Below are 25,258 nucleotides of genomic sequence, written 5' to 3'. Positions count from 1 at the left end.
CTCTGTCCTCCACTATCTCCTAGAGTTTGCTCAAGTTCATGTCCACTGAGTTGGTGATGACTACATTCCCATATAAGGAAATCTTGTAAACACTTGAAAGTAAATTAGCCACCATTTTAGGGTTCTGTCCCTAAATGATCATTAGGGACCTCTCTGTCCCTAATGATCTTGAGAGGTCATTTGGACCATCATTCTGCATCTGACTCATTCCAAATGGGTCCTTCCAGTGAGGGAAGGAAGCTCAGAAAATTCTGTCTCACAATCTCTAAGAGGTGAGACGGTCTTTGATTCTCAAACTTTTCTGGCTGCAATATTGAGCTTGCCTTCTCTAATTACAGAGAAAAGCTGTATATGTGAAACCAACTGAAAGTAAAAGCTGTATATTCTGCCTTTGGTTAATCACAGCCACCAACGATTAGTCACTGGTTAAGTTCTCCATCGACATTTCTGATTTTACTTTTTACCCACCATCTTTCTGTAGAAGAGTGCTACAGGGTCAGTGATACTTTCATTTTGGAATTTCATCCCTTGAAATTTTGCTTCTCTCAACTCTTACCAGAATTATGGCTTTCCAGGACATGTGACTCACCACAACACATCACTTGTTACAGGTTTAACAGCCTTAAGATAGAGATTGGCTAAAGATTCGCTAGAATCTAGAATGAGGTCCCAAATGCATGTGTGTGTGGTAAATCACGTCAGTCGTGTCCGACTCTTTGTGACCCTATGAACTGCAGTCCGCCAGGCTCCTCTGTCCATGGGATTCTCCAGGCAAGGATACTGGAGTGGGTTGCCATGCCCTCCTCCAGGGGATCTTCCCAACCCAGGGATCAAACCCAGGTCTCCCACAGTGCAGGCAGATTCTTTGCTGAGTCACCAGGGAAGCCCCGAGGTCCCAAATACTAGAGGATAAAAATAAACCTAGTGAAACTAAACAGTTTTTGAAAACAAAAATGATTCTGCTTGCTTTGACAGCATCAGTTCAAAACTCTTTCCACTGGCAACAGTTACTATTTTGAATTATTACTTATTTTAGCTCAGTGGAAGAGCTGGATTTTTAGAACTGAAGTCATTTTAACCAGAATACATATTATCTAGTACTTAAAGAAACATTAGTGGCTGGTAGTGTAGTAGGAGTAATAAAAAATTCATGGTTTTATCTCTAGGATGCTTAATTTGTTGTAGCTGTATATCAAGATCCCTCATAAATATAAAAGGGATAGATAGAAGGCTGGTATTATTAGCCTTAGTAAATATGATTTCACTACAGTAATCAATCAGGCATATTTACATCTGTGCTAGGCAGAGATGAATGAGCTGATTCGCTCTCAAAGTTCATACTTAAAAGTAATCCTGTAAGATTACTTTGGAGATCAAAAGAGGTATCTACTGTTAAAGTGCTTTGTAAACTGTTTGTTTCCAGAGTACCTAGTATGTAATGAAGCAGTGCATGACTAAAGCCCATCCACACACTTGCCAACACTTGGCATTGCTAGTCTTTTTTACTGTAGTCATTCCCAGTGGAGATTAAGCAAAACTTAACTGAGGTTTTATTTGCATTTCCCTGATGGTTCAGCATCTTTTCATGTGCTTATTATTGGTCATTCTTATATCTTTTTTGTGAAGTGTCTCTTCAAATCTTTTGCCCATTCTAAAAAATTTGGTTGCTTGTCTTCTTCCTGAGTTGTAATAGTTCTTTATGTATTCTAGAAACTAGTTCTCTGTCAGATATATGCTTTGAGTATTTTCTAATATTTGCTGAGTTGCTTTTTGTTGTTGTTGCTTTACTTTTTTGTCTGCACTGCACAGCATGCAGGATCTTAGTTCCCTGACCAGGGATCGAACCCATGTCCATTGTATTGTGAGGCAGATTCTTAACCACTGGACCACCAGGAAAGTTCACCATTTTATTCTCCTAATGGAATCTTTTAGAGAGCAAAAGTTTCAATTTTGATAAAGACTATCGGTTTTTTCTTTCATGATTCTTGCTTTTTAAATCCCATATAAAAATCTTTTCTTACCCCAAGATCACAGGGATATTTCCTTCTATAAGTTTCAGAGTATTAGACCTTACATTCAGGTCTCTGATACATTTAGTTTTTGAGAAGTGTGACAGAAAGTAAAGCTTTTAAAAAATTCCTATATAGATAAATATTTGTTGAAAAAACTTTCATTTCCCTATTGGTGTCTTAGTCAAAAAAAAAAAAAAATATATATATATATATATTCATTCTAACCCCTCCAGATTCACTAATCTGTTCTAGTGATTTATATGTTTACTTTTTCATTAATACAACTGTCATGATTAACCTTAGTTTGACAGAAGGTCTTAAAATCAGGTAGTATAAGTCGTCTAACTTTGTGCTGTGTTTTTTTTTTTTAAATCACTTTGGCTATTCACATTTTCACATACACTTTAGAATTAGCTTATCAATTTCTGTGAGAAAGCTTGCTGGGATTTTTATTTGGATTGCACTGAATCTACAGATTAATTTGGGAAGAATTACCGTTTTAATAATGGTAGCTAATGGTATCTAACAAGGTCTTCCAATTCATAACTAAAATATATTATTACCCTCCATATTTAGGTCTTTAATTTCCCTCAGCAATGTTAGCTATTTCAGTGAAGAGCTCTTGTACGTCTTTTGTTAAATTTATTCCTAAGCAGTCCACTTCTTTTGGCATCATTATATAGACTTTTAAAGTTCATTTTTTTCATTTTTTTTTTGTTGCTAGTAAGTAAAAGTTATTTTTGTATAGTAATCTTTTTTCCTGTGAATCTACTAAAATTCACTAATTATAGTACTTATTTTCTATATTCTTTAGGATTTTTAATATAAACAAGCATGCTACCTGCAAACAGAAACAGTTCCATCTTCCTTTCTGGCATTTGTGCCTTTTATATTTTTTGTTCTCTTACTGAACTCACTAGGATCTCTAGTACAACCATGAATAGAAGTAGAGAGAGCAGGTATTGTCTCCTTGTCCGCAGTATGAGGGGACTATATTTACTATTTCTCCGTTAGGTGTGATGCTGGCTGTAGGCTGTCCTTAGAAGTCTTAGTTTGAGATAGTTCTCCTCTATTTATAGTTTGCTAAGAAATATTTTTTATAAAGGTGTATTATGTTTTGTCAAATCTTTCTTAGCATCTACTGAGGAGTATACATGCAGTGAAATATTTACTTAGCCTTAAAAAGGAAGAAAATCCTGACACTTGCTACTATACAGATGAATTCTGAGGGCTTTATGCTAAGTAAAATAATCCAGTCACAAAAAACACTGTAATTCCACCTTAAATGGGTTACTGAGAGAAACCTAACTCATACAGATAAAAAGTAGAATGGAGGTTGTTAGGGGCTGGGGGAAGGTGAAATGAGAAGTTAAGGATACAGAGTTTAAATTTTGAGAGATGAAAAGAGTTCCAAAGACTGGTTGCGTGAGTTTGAAAGTACTTAACGCTACTCAACTGTACACTTAAAAATGGTTAAGATAGTACATTTTCTATTGTGCATATTTTAACACAATTTTTTTTAAAAGGAGAAAAACAAATCAGAGGAAGAAAGATATAATTACATCCAGGAGAATAAGAATAAAAAGAAGAGTTGACCTCTCATCAAAAACAATGAAAGTCAAGAAGACCATAGAATGGCATCCTTTAGAATGCTGAAATAAAGCCATTTTTATACCAAGCAAAAATATCTCTCAAAAATAAAGGTGATACTGTATGGCACAGGGAACTATATTCAATATTCCGTGATAAACCATAATGAAAAGAAATATGAAAAAGAATGTGCATTTTATTTGTGTATAACCGAACCACTGCTATACAGCAGAAATAACATAACACTGTGAATCAACTGTATCCTTCAATAAAATCAATACAATCAAAGGTGAAATACAGGTATTTTCAGATAAGTGAAAGTTGGGAAAACGGGTCACCAGGGGACTCACATGGCCCTAACCGGTATGGGAAGCTCCTCACGGGAGTTTGCTGGCAGTCCAGTGGTAAGCACTTGGCACTTTCACCGCCACGGGCCTAATCCCTGGTCAGGGAGCGGTCCCCACAAGCCATGCAGCATGGCCAAAATGAAATGAAATAAAGTTAAAAAAAAAAAAAAAGGAACTTCAGGTTGAAGAGAAATAAAACCACGTAAAAACCCCACTAGATAATGTTTAATATTTGTTTTCAACACTCATACATATTTTAAAGAATTTAGAAGGGAAAAAACAATACTTTACAATTTTTAAGATATTTACTATTTCTGCTTGTCTTTCCTCATTCCTGCTCATAGTTTTCTTCTGGTAATACCTTGCTTAAGCCTTATTATTTCTTTAAAATTAAATCTCCTAGAAATTCTCTTATTTCTTTTTCACCTGAGAATGTCTTACTTCATTTTCATTCCTGAAAGAATACTTTTGAAGAATTTAGACCTCTGGCTTGATAACAGTTTCTTTTCCTTTTCATTAATTTCAAGTGTGTTTTCTTTTATCATATGAAATATTGTTATAATATGGGCTTTTAAATCTGTGTGTAGTAGCTCCAACATTGGTAATTATGAGGTTGGTCTCTGTGCTCTCCCTTGAGAATTAGTTATAGTTTGCTCATTTTCTGTATGCCCAGAAATTTTGGATTATATTCTGAATGTTGTGTGGACTGTGTTCTTTTATCATCCTCTGGAAAATACTGATGTGTTTGTTTTTGCAGGCAATCAACATGGTTAGGTTTAGCCTCTTAAGTTCTGTTTCTCCTTTTGTGTGTGGTAGTAAAAATCTCAGTTTAGTTCACAAAGCTCTTGTTATGCTGGTTTGAGTCTATCTCACACATGGGTTCCCTGGTGGGTCAGACAGTGGAGAGTCTGCCTGCAGTGGGGGAGACCTGGGTTCGATGCCTTGGGTCGGGAAAGATCCCCTGGCGAAGGAAATGGCAATCTACTCCAGTATTCTTGCCTGGAGAATTCCATGGACCCTACAATCCATGTGGTCGCAAAGAGTCAGACACGACTGAGCACCGCACTGCTCCATGCCCACACTCCCCTCAAGATGACCCTGAGACCTGTGTGGTTTTAGATCCAGAATTAGGAAATCTCTTCTCTAGCTCTCTCCACTCTGGGATACTCCACTCTTCCCCAGGCCCCAAAGGGCTCCTTTTCTGGCTCCTCTAAGCAGAAAGATCAGATTTCTATTAGAGTTTCAGCAGCCTGCCCCACTGTGCTGCTTTGGGAGCGGGCCCATACTCAGGACAAATCCACCAGAGACAGAAAATTCACTCTGTGTAGTTGCATCTCCAAATTTTGCTCTGCTCCACAATCTGCTTCCTTTCATTTACAGAGTCTTTGGGTAATTATATTTTGCCTGGAGTTTTTAGTTGTAATTAGTGGGAGGGATAATCTGTAGTGGTTTCTGCCACCATAGGGGAGCTGAAACGCATACGTTCTTTTTCAAAGTTTCTTTTTCCTAAATTTCACCATCTCTTTACTCATTATCCATTTTCCCTCCCTGCCACAGATTAAAGCAATCAACACAACTGTTTTAAAGTCTTTGTATGCTAGCTCCAAAAACTGAGCTTATTTTGTTTCTATGACCTGAGTTCTCTTGGCTACAGGTCAGCTTCTCAGTATCTTCAAGTGACCAGCAATTTCTCACTATCTACTCAAGACTTGGGGTGGTATGTTATAGGAATTTCATTCAAAAGAAAAGTCATATAAATTGAATCTCCTTGAGTGTGGGTCCCTTTTTTTTAAAAAAAACATTTTGTCGGGAGTTTATAATTGTTATAGTAGGTTTGGTATCATGCACACTGCTTTACTACCACCAGAAACTACATATCCTTCTAAAGAAAGCTTCCTTCCCACCCTCCGTTCCCGCTTGGAATCCTACAAACACTGTTTGAGTTTACTATTTTTTAAAATCTCCCTGAGATCCTACTCATCAACCTCTTGCTCCCACACCCACACAAGTCAAAACAAAGACACAGAGAAAAGCACGACTTGATCAAGGCTCCACAATCAAGTTGCTTCCCCAGATATAGATAAGTTCTGTCTCATTCATTAACATCCATAGGGTACGGAGATAATGTATTTCCATAGCACAGATTTGTTCAAATATTTATCATGCAACTATTATGTGCTCTGAATCCTGTCCCAAAGGACAGTAACATAAATATAAAAATGAAAGTGTGATTTGCAGTCTGCACTAGCATCATTTACAGTTTTGCAGAATACCAGGATCTCAGGACTCACCACAGGCCCACTGAATCAGAAGCAGCATTTCAGCAAGATGCTTGGGTATTTCATGTGCATGTTCCTGTTTGAGAAATACTAATATAAAGTGCTCTGTCTTTCAATAAAACAATGACTGTACAGCCTCTCATTCTTTACTCCCCTGTGATCCTATGTGTAGCGGAAGGGGTAGTGGACTGGGAGAGCATCTGGCAATGTGTCCTGAGGACCTCCCACCTCACAGGTACCTCAGAAATGTTTTGCAATTTTATGTTCATTAATTATGCTCATGAGTTAATTATTCTCACTCTGCACAGAAGGAAACTGAAGGTCAAGAAGGCTAAATAAATGGCCCCCAAGGTCACTAAGAAGTGGCCAAACCTGAATCTGAAACGATAACTGACTGAACTGCAGAGCCTGTAAAATACTTTGCATTCTACCACTGTCCCTGGTTTGTGGTTCAGAAGAATCAGGTACTAACTAGCTCAGTGATCTTGGTTAGTTCATTCTACCTGTGTAGAACTCAGTCCTTCATGTGTATGTTGATGGAGGTTGCCTGAATTAGCGAAAGTTCACAAATGAATCATGCTGCTTGAGGAAAATGAGTTTTTTGAGGCAGATTTCAAACTGAGTATTGGCAGTGTGTGAAAATGACTCAGAAAACCTGAATCACAGAATAGCATGGTGTAGAGAAAAGAGTACACGACCAGAAAAGAGAAGCTTGGGTTCTAGTTCTACCTCTGTCATTCAGAAGTCCTGAGTCTTGGTTTCTTCATCCGTGAAACAGAGAGAAATCATCGACCCTAGCAATCTCTCAGTGTATGACTACAAGGAAATCCAACCAGTCCATCTTAAAGATCAGTCCTGGGTGTTCATTGGAAGGACTGATGCTGAAACTGAAACTCCAATACTTTGGCCACCTCATGCGAAGAGCTGACTCATTGCAAAAGACCCTGATGCTGGGAGGGATTGGGGGCAGGAGGAGAAGGGGACGACAGAGGATGAGATGGCTGGATGGCATCACTGACTCAATGGACATGAGTTTGAGTAAACTCTGGGAGTTGGTGATGGACAGGGAGGCCTGGAGTTCTGCAGTTCATGGGGTCGCAAAGAGTCGGACACGACTGAGCGACTGAACTGACCTGAAGTGTGATTATGCATGAAAATATTCTGTGATGTGATTTATCAATAAACCAGCTAAGTGCCTTAATTCTCATAACATAAATTAGTTATTTCTAAGTTAATTAATACAAGAACGTGATTTGCAATCTGCTGGGCATGGTACAATTGGGAACCAGTTCTGGCAAGTCCACAAGCTCTGTGCTTTTGTTTACCCTAAAGATGAGAATAAAAGGTAATAAAAGTATGTACAGGCTCTATACCTGAGAGAGTTTTCAGTGTCAGAAAAGCAAAAACTTAACTCTAGAGCAGGGAGTTCTTGCTACAACTTTCTGTGATGATGAAGATGTTTTGTATTTGCATGACCCTGTATGGCAGCCACTGGCCACGTGTGGCCACCGAGCACTTGAAATATGGCTGGTGCAACTGAGGTACTTAATTCTTAGTGTTATTTAATTAAAATAATTTTCTTTTAAGTTTATGCCATTACAGACATCTTTGGCATCTATTTTCTTTCATCATTACCACAGTCACAGCTGTGACTTACTTTGCCGTGTCAGGTCTTAGCTGCATCATGCGGGACTTTTGCTGTGGCTCACGGACTCCCGCGTTGTGGCACAGGGGCTTAGCTGCTCCATGGCCTGTGGGCGCTTAGTTTCCCGACCAGGGATCAAACATGTATCCCCTGCGCTGGCAGGCAGATTGTGAATCTCTGGACCACTAGAGAAGTTCCTGTTTTATTTAATTTTAATTGACTCAAATTTAGATAGCCACATGTGGAGAGTGGCTGCCACACGGAACGCCACAGTGGTAGTGCAAAAGTGAGGCACGGATTTATTCAACAATGTTCAGGTTTTATAGCTATATTGTTAGGGTCAACAAAGGCAGCTGACTTTGTTTTCAATTCTGAAACTCTAGCTTCTTAATGCCTTTTTCCTCAAATTAAACACAATTCTTAAAGCAAGACTTTTGATAATGAAAGGCTTCTTTGGAATCCAAGTATCATTATATAGCAATGTAGACGATACCAATAAAATGTGAAGGCTACCTAAACTAGAGCAATGGTGTTTTTGTTTTATAATTATGTATCTGGCCACCTGGAAAGATATCGTGATAGTTTACTCCCGCGTCTTCAGAAATTAAAAAGCAGAGGCTGAAAAGGACTGGGCCCCGCGAGCGGACTCGGCAAGGCCCGCGCGCCTACCGTGTGTTTTCCGCCCTCCGGCTTATGCACTGGTGCAGGTAGAGGTACTCCTGCGGCGCGCTGGTGGACAGGGCCGGCTGCGCGTGGTTCGACAGCGGGGGCTCGAAGGTGAACAGGGTCGGCTGGCTGGAGTGCGACGGGGCCGAGGCCTTCCGTTCCCGGAGGAGGTGCTGGCTGGAGCTGCTGAGCTCCGCTGGAGAGGAGCGCGGCCCGTGCGTGGCGGAGGAGATGTTCCTCAGGGAGTCTGTGAGCAGAGAGGGAGAGCGGTGTGAGGGGAAGGGAAGGCGGCCCTTGCCCGGGCCGGGCGGTCGGAGGAAGAGGGGCTGTGAGGGGCAGAGGCAGCGGCCCAGCAGCAGCAGCGTCCTCACTGCCCCGCTCCTGGCTCAGGGCCTCCGCGCTGCCCCTGGGGTCGCCCGGAGGCCACCATCGCCCCGCCACCACCTGCCCCGCCTCCGGGAGGCGAGGCTGCTCTCGGTCCAGGCGTGGACTCGGGCGCTGGGGCGAGGCCAGCCATGGGCAAGGGAACGCCACTGCGCCCCCTCACTCTGGGGGCTCCCGGGGCATCGCCTCCCTCAAAGCTAGCTGGCTTTATTAAATGAGGCTCTGCTTCCTGAAGACTTAGGCACCGAGGGACCTGGGCCATGTGTCACTGCACTACCTGATAAAAATACATGGAGCCGTCAGTCCTTCAGAGCGGTCCCAGCCCCTCCAGCCTGCCCTTCCACGTCCTCCCAGGACGATGCTGCCCGGCCCCTGTACCCGCCACTCTCTGTCTATGGGACTTTTTTTTTTTTTTTTCTTAACTCTTATCTTTAACTCTCACTGTTGTGTTAGAAAGGAAGCGAGGTATTAAAGACAGTTAATAGTTTAGAGTGCTACACCCCAAGCCAAGGGCATTATTCATTTGGCTGGCTCTCTAAGCTTAGTCCAAATGCCTTAGCACAACACACAAGGGCTTTCACAGTCTGACCTATTTCCTGCTTTCCTCCTCCCATACCCCAGGCATATGGAAGCTCCATCAGTCCATGGACACACCAGCCCCTTTTATGATTCTTTATTTTGGTTTGGGCTGTTCCTTCCGCGTGGATTTTACTCCTTTGGCGTTCACAGGCAGACTTTTAAGACCCTACACGGATATCATATTCTCCCTGAAACCTTCCTGGACTTGGTCATTGTTCTGGGTGCGAACAGCATGTGGCCCACGCTTCATTATATCCACTGTCACCCTGCTTCCTTGCCTGGCCCATGGGTGTCTAAAAGCAGTGACTGGTGATGTTACCTCTTCAGTGCCAGCATTTACCTAATAAAGCCCAGGTACACAGGACAAGTTCTGAGTCTGTCTTTGCAGAATAAGCAAAAAAAAAAAAAAAAAAAATGTTTTCAGCATACAGTAATTCCACCAGCAAAACTTTTTGTTCAAAAGAAAGGTTAAAGATGTCATTTCTGGCAATGTGATGGCCAGTGGGGGCTGAGGTTTTAGTGGTGATGATAGGGGGTTTCTAGAGCTAGTGAACACTTCAGAGAGGACTTAGTTCTCTTTCTACCCCCTGTTATCTGACCTGTTTTAGCACCCTTCTCATGGCCCAGGGCGGGATCACCAGCTCTACAGCACTAATGACTCTCCAGTCTTTTCTGATGCTGGACAGGACAGCTAATGCCAGCATATAGCAGGAAATGCCACGGGCCTCTGGGGAAAAACTGTTCCATCGACAGCTCTGTCGACCTCCAAAGTGAATGCCCATTACAGGTCTTGTGAACTGGATGTCTGTTAACAGAATCAATGGCTTCGTTACTCCATTAGATGTGCGAGATGAGCTCTCTGATGGCAGAGGAGAGGCTTGACAACCCAGGAGAGGAGAAGGCCCAGCGCCAGGGGAGGTGCCAGGGCAGCCTCTGGGGGCATGCTTCGCTGTCCGTGGTCTTCTGCACCCCCTCCCCGACCAGCCCTTCCAGGGGGGCTTTCCTCAGCGCTCTGCCCACACCCTCCTGTGACCTCACTCTCCCTCTGGAGACTCTCCGGGGTATCCTGTCTGCTCTCACAGCTTCTGCTATCTGATGACAACTCACAAATCTTAATCGCTGGCTCACTTCTCTCTCCTGATCTCTCTGTCCTATAATTGCTCCCCGCCCCTTCCTCCCCGCCAGCCCCCCAAACTGCCGGGCACCTCCATTCAGCGGTCCCACAAGCAGGTCAAACTCCACAATCTCAATGGCGCTCCTCCTGCATTCTGTATCTCAGTGAAGCACATCAACACCGCCATCCGGTCAGTTCTCCGAGACAGAAACCCAGGTGTTATCTATCACCCTTCCCTGTTCCTCAATGACCACCTCATGTCATTATGCCCCTGCCCTGCTTAAAATGCAACAATGGATCCCTGCGATCCTCAGGATGACTTACAAACTCTCTCTTCTTAAAACCACTTTCCTGTTTATTTCTTCAACTGTGCTTCTCACTTGTACTTTCTTGTGTTTCAAACAGAATTTCAGGAGAATACCAACCTCGTCTGTATCACTCCATATATTAGGCTATAAACTCAGTGAGGGCAGAGATACTGTCCCTTTTGTAACAATTTTATCCCTAGAATGAAGCCCCGTCTATGACACAACTCCACAATCGTGTGTTGATTAAATGTCTGAAGTACACAGCGTAATAAGTCAACCCCCCTCAATACCATCTGTGATTCCTCATTCCCTTCAGAATAAAGACCAGGTTCCTCAAACTGACAAGAATAGCCATTTTGTGACAACCAACTTATCCTGCCTTGTCACCCAATTCCTTCTTCATGTCCCCTATGTTGTGGGTCAAGCATTCAAAGGAAGACTGACCCAGCCTCAGTGCCTCCAGCTCAGGCTGGGGATTCAAAAGTGACGCAGTCTGTTTAGTCACAGAGGAGGAGAAATCATTTCACCCTAGTCTCAGTTCCCTTATTTACAAATCGCCAGAGGGTGACTGTAAGGATGAAACGCAGAAAGGGTCAGAGAAATGCCTCAAGTTGTAGGTACTCAAAATGTGTTCCAGTCTCCTCTATTATCTCTGGTGCCTAGAACAGTCCCAGCACATAGTGGGTATTCATTACATACGTGTTGAATGAATAAAACAATTTTCTCTGGCACAAAAGTCCATTCATGCTTGTTTCTTGTGGTCAAAATCAGAGAGGTTTTCGAGGTCTGGTAATAAGATGGAGTAGGGGTTAGGATGAGTTGGGCCCAGAGACACTTGCAATTCCACTCTTCTGACATAAAGCCACATCTATGAAACCAGTTAGCTCCTTAATGGTCTACAGTCCCAGGACAGTTCTTCCAAAGCTATTTTGGCATGAAACCTTGCCAAAAATCCTACCTAAGCTTGCAACTTTAAAAGACTTCTATCTGAATTCATGTGATTACTCCTTGGTGTCTTAATGGGTTCAACAGTGTCCCCTCCAAAACTCATGGAACCTCAGAATGTGACCTTATTTGAAAGTAGGGTCTTTGCAGATATAATGAATTAAAATGAAATTACATGGGGTTAGTGTGGGCCTTACTCCAGTGACTGGAGTCCTTATAAGAAAACAGAGACAAAGACACACAGGCAGAACACAATGGGATGACAGAGGTAGAGGCTGGATAAACAAAATGTGGGATATTCATACAAGGGAACATTATTCAGTCACATAAATGAGTGAAATACTAACAACATGCCACAATATGGATGAACCCCCAAAACACTGTGCTAAGTGAAATAAACTAGTGACAAGAGACTATGGATCACATGACTTTGCAACTGATCACATGCAAAATGTCTAGAATAGGAAAATTCAAAGACAGCAAGTAAACTAGTGGTTGCCTGGGAAGGGGGTGGGTTGGTAAGCAGGAATGGAAAGTGACTGCTAATGAGAATGGTGTTTCTTTTTGAGGCTGATGAAAATTTTCTAAAATTAGACTGTGGTGATGGTTGCACAACCCTAGAAAATACTAAAACCACTGAACTGTATACTTTAAATGGGTGACTTTTATGGTACGAGAAATTGTTGCTTAGAAGCTAAGCTGTGTCCGACTCTTTTGTGACCCATGGACTGTAGCCTGCCAGGCTCCTCTGTCCATGGAATTTCCCAGGCAAGAAAACTGGGAAGCCATCCCCTTCTCCAGGGGATCTTCCTGACTCAGGGATCGAATCTGCATGTCCTGCACTGGCAGGCAGATTCTTTACCACTGAGCCACCAAAAAGCCCAATATAGGAAATACGTCTCAGTAAATTTATAAACACACACAGTCGACAGTTCCTCAAAAAGTTAAACACAGAATCACCACATGACCCAGCAATTCCACTTGTAGGTATATACCTAGGAGTAATGGAAACATACGTCCACAGAAAAACCTGTAAACAAGTTTTCACAGCAGCTTTACTTATTATAGCCAAAGTGAAAACAATCCAAGTGCCTATAAGCTGATGGATATATAGACAGAAAGTGGCATATCACACATAATGGAGTACTATTCAGCAGTAGAAAGAAAAAAGTACAAATACATGTTACAAAATGAATAAACCTTGAAAGCATTGTGCTAAGTGAAAAGAAGCTAGATTTCACTTGTATAAAATGTTAGAATTGGTAAATATTCAGAGACAGAAAATAGATTAGTAGTTGCTTAAGGCTGGGGTGATGATGGGAATAGGAAGTGACTGCTAATGGGGACCAAGTTTCTTTTTGGGGTCATAAAAATGTTCCTAAATTAGATTGTGATGCTGGTTGCACAATCCTGTGAATATACAAAAACCACTGACTTGTATACTTTGAGTGATATATAGTATGTGAATTAAACACACACACAGGCATAAGCCCTTTGCAAAGTGTGCAGTGTAAAATATATGCAAGAGATTAACTGTCATCCAGTTAAACTCATGTGACCTTTAGTTTTTCTTTATTTCCTCTCTGAAAATTGAACACTCAGTAAATACCAAGCCCTTGCTAAACTCCCTTGAGAAAAAGACATTCCCTGCTTCCTACCTTCAGTTCCCTATACCTCCTCCAACCCCACTGTAGAGGGTTTCACCCCATGGTCATAGCAAGGCAGTGGGCAGCTCAGGTAAACAAAAAGCTAGAACTTATGGTTTGGGGTGAAAAGCCTCAAGCAGGTTGGAATTCCACCTCACAGTGCATGGGCCTCGTGCATGCAACAGGAGTCAGGAGACCAGGGACCCAACTCTGCCTTTCAGAGGCCGTGGACAGGCCTCTGGGCTCTGGCTGCTTACTTGTGAGGTTGGGAGGATAAACCCTGGGCTGCCTACCTATCTCACTGGGCTGCTTTGTAAAGGGCAAATGAGATAAGCTTGTGAAAACAACTCTAAGCACTCATATAAAATGTTCGCCTAAGATTTGTTTTTATTGCCTGGGTACCTCCTGAGGAAAGGAAAGACTGCTAAAAATAAAGGAAAACATCAGACAATACGTGGCTGGGCTGTTTTTGGTGTGTGGCTATCAGGCAGTTGTAATGATGTGTCTTGGGTCATTAGGAAGGTCAGTTACACAGCAAGAAGAAAATGGGCATTTCCAGACTTCTGGCCTGAGCTTCGATCTCCAAGTCTAGACGAAAGATAATGTCAGAAAACGCCTGAGTCAATTTGTTTTCTTTTCAACAGGGTTTTATTTTTTCCTCGTCTTCCTGGCTTCTTTTTAGGGCCCTACAAAATCACTCCCCTTCCTTTCCACAATCACTCATGGGAAGCCTGCCCAGCATAAAAACACTCCTCCCACTTTCTTGCAAAACTCTAGAACAGGAAAGCTCTGAAGGATTTCAGCAGAGGAGCCCAGCCCAGCCCAGCCCAGCCATCCACTGGCTAGTGATAACAGGAGCAGGAAAGGGGCGGTTGGCGAGAGTTTCTGGAAAAGATGACTGGCCAAATAATGACTGGTTCCCTTATCTCAATGCCCTTTTAATCTTTATCCCCCCTCCCAAACCCTCACCCCAAGCCTCAGTGGGTCTTGGAACCCATAAAATGGTAGACCAAAGCTCACGATGGAGCCCAGGCTGGACTCAAACCCTGGCCGAGCTCACTCCTGGCTCTGGCCTTGGACAGGTTACATAAACCTCTCGGAACCTCACTTGTTCATCAGGGAGAACACATAGTTTGCAGGGCTGCTTCAAGGATTGGAGGCCAAGTATACAAAGTATTTAGCAGAGCAATCCACTACTCTTACTGCTTCTATTCCTAGGATACACATGGAAGTGGTTGAGACCTTGACATTGACCAAGAGGTATGGAATCGCTTTCCAAGTCACAATTATACCTGGTACAGATGTTAAAGGTGAAAGTAATAAGAACAAAACGTCTATATTGACTATAATTACAGCTGCCATCTAGCAAGCACCTGCCAGGCGTCTCTAGTCTACCCTGTGAAGTAGATATTATTTCCACCATTGTTTTTGTCTGTTTTGTTTTATGGGGGGAATGGAGAAATTGAAGTGCAGAGACGTTAATAACGAGTTCTGGGTCATAGACCTAGAAAGCAGCAGAGCCTCGATCTAAATTAGATCGCTCTGTCTTCAAAATCAATTCTTTTCAACCATGGAGAGAGAATTCCTACACAATCCTTATGCGGTGAATGGTATCAGCTTTATGGGAGGCAGAGTCAAACAGCAGAAGGAGGGTCAAGGCCCAGCTCTGTCCCCAGTTGGCGGACTGGGCTTCAGAACGGCATTTCACCTTTCTGAGCCCTGTCTTCTCTGTTTATAAAAGCAAGGACTTGGATTAGATGAGGGATTCACATCAAAGCCATCTTTGGGAAACTTCAGAGAGCTGCCCCATGTAAGATCTAATGAGTTATATTTATACAGAGATTTAGATTCAGAACCAGTGGCTTGATTTTTTTAATAATCTCTAGTTCTTAATTCTGGGGCAGGGGCAGAAGCCTTAGGGTTGACTGAAAAATCAAGGGCAAAGCAAGCTCTGAAAGCCAAATGAAAGAACAAATTCTTCCCCAAATCTTTCTTGGTATCATCGAACTTCCAAATTGGAAACCATCCACATTCTTCCTGGCCCTCCTTATCATCTGTTCACGGGCAATTCAAAAGGAATGGGCGAGCAACAGAAAGAGGCTGAAGTGGGTCAGAAACGTGGGAGTCCACATTCTCAGACGACTTTGCCGCAGGGCCTTGGACAAAACTTTTAATCTCTCTGCACCTCCTCTCCCACGCTGTCAAATGCCAAAGAGAACTGAACACTTTACAGGGTCTTTTGAAGGATTCAATGAGATAAAATATGAGTAAATAGTAACTATTAAATACTAAGTAAATGGTTGTTGGTTGCTACCTGTTACATTATATCATTTGTTCCTAGAAGTAGAAAAGTGATAAAATTCTGAGGGTTCTTACCTGGGAGAAGACGATTAATGAAAGAATTTTGCAAACAGTGGTGTAGGATTTTATGGGATGAGTGATCCCTGGAGAAAGCTAAATGAAAAGCAAGAATCAGAGAGGTGGTGAGTTCTAAAAACGAAAGCCTTGGACTTCTCTAGTGGTCTAGTGGCTAAGACTCTGTGCTCCCAATGCAGGGGGCCTGGGTTCAATCTCTAGTCAGGAAACTAGATCCCACGAGCCATAAATAACAGGCTGCAAGCCGCAACTAAGAGTTTGTGTGGCACAAGGAAAGATCCTGTATGCTGCAATTAAGACCCGGTGAAGCCAAATAAATAAGTAAATATTAAAAAAAAAAAAAAGAAAATAAAAACATCCTGTTGACAGGATGGCAAAATTGGATCAACAGATCCAGGTCATTTTAACTCACAATCACAAGCCCGAAGTTACTTAAGAAGGAGTAATCCTCAAAATCCTCTTGCGGACATCCTCATAAAGAGAAGTTATTCATACATTTACGGTCAAACACAGTAACTCCCATAACATGGCAATTGGAAGGGATCCTGGTGTCTAGTCATTCATTTATCATCACTGTCCTCCTCGCTCACCCCCAAATCTCTCATTTACCATTGGAGAAACTATAGTCCAGAAAGGTGAGGCTACTTGTCCAAGGACATATAAGGGGTCAGATGTAAACTCTGGAATTAAAACTTAGCTCCTGTAGCTCAGGGGTTCTTCTGCAGTACCAGTGGAAAGATGTATCTGTGTGTATAAAGATATATTCTCTATAATGGGGGGGAGGGCAGGGCAGAATCAAGTCAGGAGATCTGATGACCAAGACACTGGATAGAAGAACTGCTGTTTTGCCATGAGTTTATGTTACTCATATTTGCATGGAAAGCAAACATTTGCTGGATCAAACTACTGAAGACTAGTATAAATAATGCCCCAAGTTCAAAAGTATAAGGCTCCTAATGTTTATAAAAACTATAAAACGGAGGAAGAGAAAAGAGGATGCAGAAACAGGGAACCCTGTGAGACCTTTCAGGGGTCAGGCTTCCCCCCGCCGCCACTTCTGAGGAAGGATCTGGGAAAGAACACCGTCCCGGAGATCCAAGAGCCAAGTCCGAGTGCCCTGACCTTGGTGAGTATGCTCTCTCGCTCTACTTTAGCAGAAATCGATCCTGTGAAGGGCACAGGGCAAAGGCAGTGAGTGGCTGCAGCTCACTGCGGCCAGTCTCTGGTCACACACCCTCACGTAAGGGGCATCTCATGTCAGAGATGGGAACCTGAGGTCCACAGCAAATGCCATGCTTTCTAGAAGGTCTCTGGTGAGAGCCAATCGTGCCTTCCTCTAAATCTTCGGTCGTGTTTCATTTTGCCTTTCATGTTGGGAATTCACAAAAAACTCTTGTTCAGAACCGAGGCTGGGAGCTGTTAGAACTCAGGACCCAGGCTGTTTTCTCTGACGGTGTTCAGCACAACACTGTGCGCCTACTCAAGGTCCAGATCAGAACCAAGGGCTCAATAGACACATCAGGGCAGTAAGTTCTGTCGGAAACGACCCTTTTCGGGTCAGAAGAAGGAATGGAGAGCTCCAGGATCCACACATCAGCTGCTGTTCAGGGTGGCAGGAACTGTTATCACTTAGCGAGGCTGTCTGAGCTGTGTGTTTCTGGTTTGGGACAGCTGGTCTATATTTAGGCACGCATGCACTGTCCTGCTCACATCAGACAGATCAGGTCACGAGCTGCCGTCTCATCTTACCTGCCATGTGGAGAGCGCATCTCAGTTGTGACAGACCTTACTCCCGAGTCTTTGAGGCTGGGCTTTGGTTGACTATTGACTGGGTTCCCCGCCTCATCCCCAAATCTCTCACTTACAATTGGAGGAACTGTGGTTCCCCCACAAAGTCAATCCATAAATGGAATGAAGCACTCTTGCTGTTTACTTAGGGTCATGAGGACTGATTGTGGGAACTCTGTTAAGAGCTACAGGCCTATCAAAAAGAGTGGACCTGGTCCTTGCTCTATGAGTTTATACTGCAGTTGGGAAGAACAAATTTATACTCAGGGCAGCACCTCTCCCTTCCCCCAAGGAACTTTGGGAACCCATTAGTATTCCCATGGGAATCAATCCATCTAGTTGGCACCATAAGCTCACGTCAATGATGCATTTGACCTTTGTGACCTTTCCATTGAAATACTGAAACTGTATCACTGTATTTTTAAACTAACCAACTCCACAAGAGGCAAGTTTCCCCTTTCTCTGACAGTGGCTTCCACTAAGAGACAACTGGCCACCAGCATGAACCATGAGTGTCAGATGCTAATAATGGGAGTTTATCAAGAATCATTACCAGGGGCAACAATCACAAGAACAATTCCTGGAACTGCTCAAGTCTGCATGGGGAGGCTGGGATTCTAAGCACTCTGGCTTGCCGAGGGAATTCTCAGATCCACAGCACGACTTGCCCCAGCACTGTGCCTTCAGGAGAGGCAGCGTGGCTCGGGGAAAGGAGCGTGGGTTCTGAAACTGGACACTCAGCTGGTTTTGCTGTGGAACCTAGGAACGGCACCTGAATCTGTGTCCTAACGGGTAGAATTGGACCGACAGCTACCTGTAAGGTGTCCCAGGGCCTCCAGAGGTGCCCCAGGGCCTGTGGGTCAGTGCTCCACAAAGGGGGCTTCTCCCTCAACACACCATCCGGGGGTCACCTGGGGTGTGAACTGCGTGTGCAGACCTTCAGGGTTTGGTTACAGAGGCAGGACTGGACTGAAGGATGCAAATGGATCCTCTGGCCTTCGAGTGGTGGTAGAGGACAGCAGGCAGAGAGCCTGGCAGGACTCAACTTCCAGCCGGCAGCGCTTTCTCAGCCGTGGCCTCCAGTCCTGGGGTCATAACAATTTCCTGGCTTCATATCTCGAGCATCCCTACTCATCTTCCACTCTTGTGTCTTGATGCCTCAGCAATCCTCCTTTTTTCCCCACTGGGATCCAAAAGGGAGAGTTGTTTCTTAACATCCCCAGGAGGGCCCGCACACTACGACCATATGTACATGGATCTAAGCAGGCTTGCCAAGGCATATTATTATCACACTAGAACAGGAGTTGGCAAACTAAGGCCCATAAGTCAAATCTGGTCCACTGCCTGACTTTATAAATAAAAGTTTTACCCCTATTCATGTACATATTGTTTATGGCTGCTTATTATGCAAAGTGGAGTACTTGTGACAAAGAACATACAGGTCGTAAAGCCTAAAATATTGACTATCTGGCCCTTGAGAGAAAGTCTGCCAGCCCCTAGACTAGTAATTCTCTGTCTGGTTTGTACAATCATGTCCTCTCTCAAAAATCTCAGTATCTAATTTAAGTTTGTCACTAAGGATACAGAAGTGGGTTGAAACTAAGACCAGTGAATCCTAAACTTATGCTTTGGAATAATCAAGAGAAAGAACCACAAGAAAAGCCAGTTTGGAGAGGTTGTGAATATAATTATAAGAAATCATATTCATTTTCATTGTAGCACACCATGGGGCAAAAACAATGAGCTAGCTGCTGGTCAGCATACAGAATCAGAAGGTACAAGAGAATAACATGACTGATTTATACTGCTAGACTTGGGAAAAAACACCAGTTTTTTTTTTCCTGATCCTTAACCATTTCTTCTTCTTCCATATCACAGATGCACAGATGTCATTTTCTGTACAGAAATCTTGTGTGTTTCTTGGGGGGGCAGGGGAGGGGGGTTAAGTTGCTTTACAACTTTGTGTTCCTTTCGGCTGTATGCAGAAGTAAATCAGCTACATATGTGTGTGTATACACACATGCACATATATATCCCCTCCGTGGGTCTCCCCCCACCCCTCCCCACCCCTCCAGGCCACCACAGAGCGCTGAGCTGAGCTATCTGTGCTATACGGTAGCTTTCTACTAGCTATCTGTTTTACACATGGTAGTTCCAGTCACTCCTATCACATTACTCTGTCTCCTTTTCATCAAAGCACTTATTACTACTATTTAACCTCATGTGAGGCCATCGCTGATGCTTCAATATGGTGGCCATGAAAACATGCCTCTCAGATCTCCTGATGTGGGTAGCCTATTTTCTAACAGCCCTAGCTCTTGGCCCTCTGCATCCCTTAACTCCCCCTGTGCTGTTCTCATCCACTGACAAAGAATGGCAGGAGGACGAACACCAGCCTGTTCCTATGAGAAGTGGGACTCCAGTGGGAAACCTTGGCTTGAGACTTTCCAGTGACCGGCCTGAAGCTGTCTTAGATCTGCACTGAGCTCTAATCCACCTTCCTTCCTTCTCTCCATCACTGATGTCAGACCTGCAGCCCAGTGAGGGCTTTCTTCCTTTCTCAGGGTCATTCCCAGCATCCTTCACAGGCATCGCTCCCAGTAAGTCTCTCGCACATCTAAATGCATCTTGACAGTGGCTTCTGGGAGAACTGGAACCAACAAACCCAGTGCCTAAAAGAGTTTGATGAACATCTGGTTGGCCCAGGTTCACTCTGCAAGTAAACCACAAACCCAGAACCACAGACCAGTCCTCCAGGCCAAAACCTTTTCTACTGAGAACAATCATCTGAGAATTATCTCCTTGGTACCTTTGTCCAGAGGACCACTGCTCTGAGGAATCTGACGAGAAAATGTGTCCACCAATGACCAAACCCCATAGCTGGCCTCTGAACTCTGTCTACAGTTATGTGGACTCTAGTGGGCATGAGGACGTACCTCTTAGATTCAGAGAAGGCTGAAAATATGATTTAGGTCAATCAAGAAGAGCTGGCTTAGGTTGAAAATAAAAGCAGCGAGAGCTCTGTGTGATACTCCCTTAAAGGAATGTAGGGAAAGAAGCTACAAAGGCAAAGCCAGAGAAGGTCATCACGAAGGAGCAGAGACAGCAGTGAGTCTTTCCCGGGTCATCATGTGCATGCTGAAGACCCCACACAGGTATTGTGACATCAGGAAGCAAGGAGCGCTGTATCTAGAATTTCAGGGTACAGTTTAATTGTTAAGAACATGGATTCTGGAGCCAGGCTGTCTGTGTTTGAATCGCAAGTTCTTTACTTAGTAGTTGTAAGAACCAGGGAAAGTCACTGAACCTCTCTGTGCCTCGGTTTCTTCATCTGTAAAGTGGGACTAAGACAGTAAGGTCCCTACACATGAACCTTCAACCTGCGAACTGTCAAAGATGTGACTATGCCTTCGTATGTCCAATCACGTAAGTTAGTTCATCCGTCTGGTGTACACTGTGAGTGAGCGCATCCTCTACAAGTGGGGGTGCTTTACTGTACAGAGCCCAGCAGGACAGCAGCTTCATTTCAAGCTAGGTCTGCAAGAGGACGACTTCACTCAACTCCTTGCTATGCAACCCGAGGAGCTTATTAATGAAGTCCTGATGGAATTGGAGGTCCAGAAAAAGGATGGAGAGAGACAAGAAGGATTACCGAAGGGATTCACAGTGCAGGAAATGGCAGGAGGTTTCCTTTGTCTTTGTCAGTTTTTGAGGGACAAGACCCGAACGCAGACTGGTCTGCAGCAGCTGTTCAGAATGCACCCCAGCCCTACCGTGTCATCTATGAGGAGGAAAAAAGAGCTACTACCCAGACATCGCTATATCGGTTTTCTCTAGAGGGTTGACAGCATTGACTCCAGCAAGGAACCAGAACCTGTGCCATCAACATCAGGCATGAGTGATGCAGCCTGGCCTCCATCTCCTGCCGCTGACGGTCCTCCAGCTCTGCCATCTCCCGCCTCCCCTAGTCAATGACTCTTCTTGCCCGTTCACTTGATGCCAGCCCCCGTGTGTCAGCTGCTGTACTGTAGCACTGTACTTTCCAAGGTACTGGACTGTAAGATTAAAAATGTTTTATTTTTGTGTTGGTCTGGTATGTATTATTTGTGTGAAAACTATTATAGACCTATTACAGTACAGTGCTATGTAGCCAATTGTGTTAGTTGGGTCCCTAGGTTAACTCTGTTGGATTTATGCACAAACTGGACTTACTAATCTGCTCTCGGAATACAACTCATTTGTATGCAGGAGACTTATTGTAATAGATATCCACCTCATAAGATTATGAGCTAAGATCTATGAAATGCTTTGAACACTGCCTCCTACAAGGTAAGCTCTATGTAGAGATCTCTGTTAGTAGTAGTACATTTAAAGAGACACCTTTGTTTTTGAGCATCTCAATAAAACCTAAGTATAATGCATTTCAAATTAAGAAAGTCAGCAAAGTTTGTATGATAAACATACAAATCACACACAGTAAAAATGTTTCTGAATTTAGGCAAAACAGAGATAGTGTTATTTAGAATGTTTCAGTTTTGGGGAGATAAGACTCTTGAGAGTCCTTTGGAGATCAAACCAGTCATTCCTAAAGGAAATCAACCTTGAACATTCACTGGAAGGACTGATACTGAAGCTGAAGCTCCAATACTTTGGCCACCTGATGTGAAGAGCTGATTCACTGGAAAAGACCCTGATGCTGGGAAAGATTGCGGGCAGGAGGAGAAGGGGGAGGCAGAGGATGAGATGGTTGGATGGCAACACCAACTTGATAGACATGAATTTCAGCAAATTCCAGGAGATAGTGAAGGACAGGGGAGTCTGGTGTGCCACAGTCCATGGGGTTGCAAAGAGTTGGACATGACTTAGCAACTGAATAACAACAATGACAAAGAATAACATGCTATACACACTCACAGGGCTGCTTTGAAGATCACAGAGAAGGCTGCAACAATTTATTAGCTATATACTCCACAGATATTTAATGTGTACTTATCATGTACCAATGGCTTCCCAGATGGTACTAGTGGTAAAGAATCTGCCTGCCAATGCAGGAGACACAGGTTTGCTCCCTGGGTCAGGAAGACCCCCTGGAGAAGGAAATGGCAATGCACTCCAGTATTCTTGCCTGGGAAATCCCATGGACAGAGGAGCCTCACGGGCTATAGGCCATGGTATCTCAAAGAGTTGGAGATGACTGAGCATGAGCATAATACAATGTTATCATGTACCAAACACCATGCTATATGATTTAAGTGGATTCTTATATAACCTTATGTAATCCTTAGAGATGGGAATCCCAGACCACCTGACCTGCCTCCTGAGAAATCTGTATGTAGGCCAGGAAGCAACAGTTAGAACTGGACATGGAATAATGGACTGGTTCCAAATTGGGGAAGGAGTACATCAAGGCTGTATATTGTCACCCTGCTTATTTAACTTATATGCAGAGTACATCATGCGAAATACTGGGTTGGATGAAGCACAAGCTAGAATAAAGATTGCCAGGAAAAATATTAATAATCTCAGATATGCAGATGATACCACCCTTATGGCAGAAAGTGAACAAGAACTAAAGAGCCTCTTGATGAAAGTGAAAGAGCATAGTGAAAAAGCTGGTTTAAAACTCAACATTCAAAAAATGAAGATCATGACATCCGGTCCCATTACTTCATGGCAAATAGATGGGGAAACAATGGAAACAGTGACAGGCTTTATTTTCTTGGGCTCTAAAATCACTGCAGATGGTGACTGCAGCCATGAATTAAAAGATGCCTGCTCCTTGGAAGAAAAGCTATGACCAACCTAGATAGCATATTAAAAAACAGAGACATTACTTTGCCAACAAAGGTCTGTCTAGTCAAAGCTATGGTTTTTCCAGTAGTCATGTATGGATGTGAGAGTTGGACCATAAAGAAAGCTGAGTGCTGAAGAATTGATGCTTTTGAACTGTGGTGTTGGAGAAGACTCTTGAGAGTCCCTTGGACTGCAAGGAGATCCAACCAGTCCATCCTAAAGGAGATCAGTCCTGGGTGTTCATTGGTAGGACTGATGCTGAAGCTGAAACTCCAGTACTTTGGCCATCTGACATGAAGAACTGATTTCACTGGAAAAGACCCTGATGCTGGGAAGATTGAAGGCAGGAGGAGAAGGGGATGACAGAGGATGAGATGGTTGGATGGCATGACTGACTCGATGGACATGAGTTTGAGCAAGCTAGGGAGTTGCCGATGGACAGGGAGGCGTGGCGTGCTGCAGTCCATGGGGTCGCAAAGAGTTGGACACGACTGAGTGACTGACCATATGATCTTTATAACAGTCTTGTGAAGAATGTCTTGTTTCTATTGTACTGATGCAGAAATAGAGGCTCAAAAAAGTAAACTGACTTGTCCAAGACCATGTTAAGACTGAACTCATCAATGTTGTGGATTCATGTATTTATGATTCCAAGAACTGTGCTCTTTGCTCTTTACTAAACTGACCTTCTGAACTGGCATGTATGTATGTATATACACACATACATGCATATATACATATATATGCATCACCCAAGTGAGAGGTGAAGCCTGGGTTTCATTTCTAACCTTGCCAGTTAGCTGTATGATCTTGAGCAAATTAGCTCCCCTTTCCTGACCTCCAGACACTGTCATCTGAGGAGTCTGGAACTAAACACCCTCTAAGGGCCCTTCAAGAGCTCATATTCTAGAATTTTCTCAGTCTATGAAATCTACTCCCTTCTCTGTCTTGGCTGAGTGTTTTCGCTACTATGATTCACAAGTTATGAAGAATTTGTCTGCTGACCTCACCCACAAAAGGAGTGAGGAGGTGGGAAATAAAAGCAAACAATAAATAAGTGATAGATATGTAAAATAAAGTTCAGGTCATTGGCATATCCTGTCTTTTCAGATTAGCTAGAACATCATCCATTTTGAATTTTTCATTTTTGGTTGTTCTTTTTCATTGTATACCACTGTTTCAACATATGGAATTTTAGACGCTATGTCCTGTTAATAAGGTTAGCATTTCTTGAAGCTTCTTTTCGTTCCTCCCACCCCCCATCCCAGCAGGGAATTTCTCAAAACAACAATGTTTGGATGTAAGCTGTAATTTTCAAACTGTCATTTTATATAATTATAACTATTTACAAAGTTATAACCAAACACTATAACGAAATCATTCATTTGAATCATCACTGGTCAGCTACTCGTTGTCTCTACTAATGCGGTGACAGGAAGATAGAAGGGTCCTGTTCTCACCCTTGGGTCTCTACAGCCTCCCCTCGTTCCCGGACTCTGTGCTCCAGCCTCGGCGGATGAGTTTCAGTTCCCTAAGCTCTTGGGAACTTGAATATGCAGCCCACAGAGAAAGCTAGAGGAACCTGAACTTTGAGGTGGTCGATGCGTTAATTACCCTGACTGTGGTAATCATTTTACAATGTCTTCATATATCAAATAGTCACGATGTACACTTCAAATATATACAGCTTTGTTAATTATACTTCAATAAAGAGATGGAAAGATAAATATCTGGTTATTTATTTCTATTTATGTGGGGTGGCGGGGGGAAGAGAGAAACCTGAAGC

The 25,258-nt window shown here is 43.2% G+C and overlaps 2 protein-coding genes across 4 annotated transcripts in view; one reads left to right on the top strand and one right to left on the bottom strand.

Annotated features, from left to right (window-relative positions):
• Positions 1-3,719, top strand: part of USP35 (ubiquitin specific peptidase 35) — a 79,577-nt gene extending 75,858 nt beyond the window's left edge. The window contains exon 11 of the mRNA XM_065937009.1: positions 3,539-3,719. Coding sequence (XP_065793081.1) covers positions 3,539-3,607 — 69 coding nt within the window. The 3' untranslated portion in view covers positions 3,608-3,719. The remainder of the gene's footprint in view (positions 1-3,538) is intronic.
• The window catches only part of GAB2 (GRB2 associated binding protein 2), a 172,753-nt gene that overhangs the window by 15,098 nt on the left and 132,397 nt on the right, over positions 1-25,258 (bottom strand). For all 3 annotated transcript variants that reach the window (XM_065937010.1, XM_065937011.1, XM_065937012.1), the window contains one exon: positions 8,543-8,786. In XM_065937010.1, the coding sequence (XP_065793082.1) occupies positions 8,543-8,786 (244 nt within the window). The remainder of the gene's footprint in view (positions 1-8,542; positions 8,787-25,258) is intronic.

The sequence above is a fragment of the Muntiacus reevesi genome, chromosome 5, assembly GCF_963930625.1.
Source record: "Muntiacus reevesi chromosome 5, mMunRee1.1, whole genome shotgun sequence".
Lineage (NCBI taxonomy): Eukaryota > Metazoa > Chordata > Mammalia > Artiodactyla > Cervidae > Muntiacus > Muntiacus reevesi.
The sequence above is the reverse complement of the archived record's forward strand: the minus strand, read 5'-3'. Positions and strand labels throughout refer to the sequence as shown.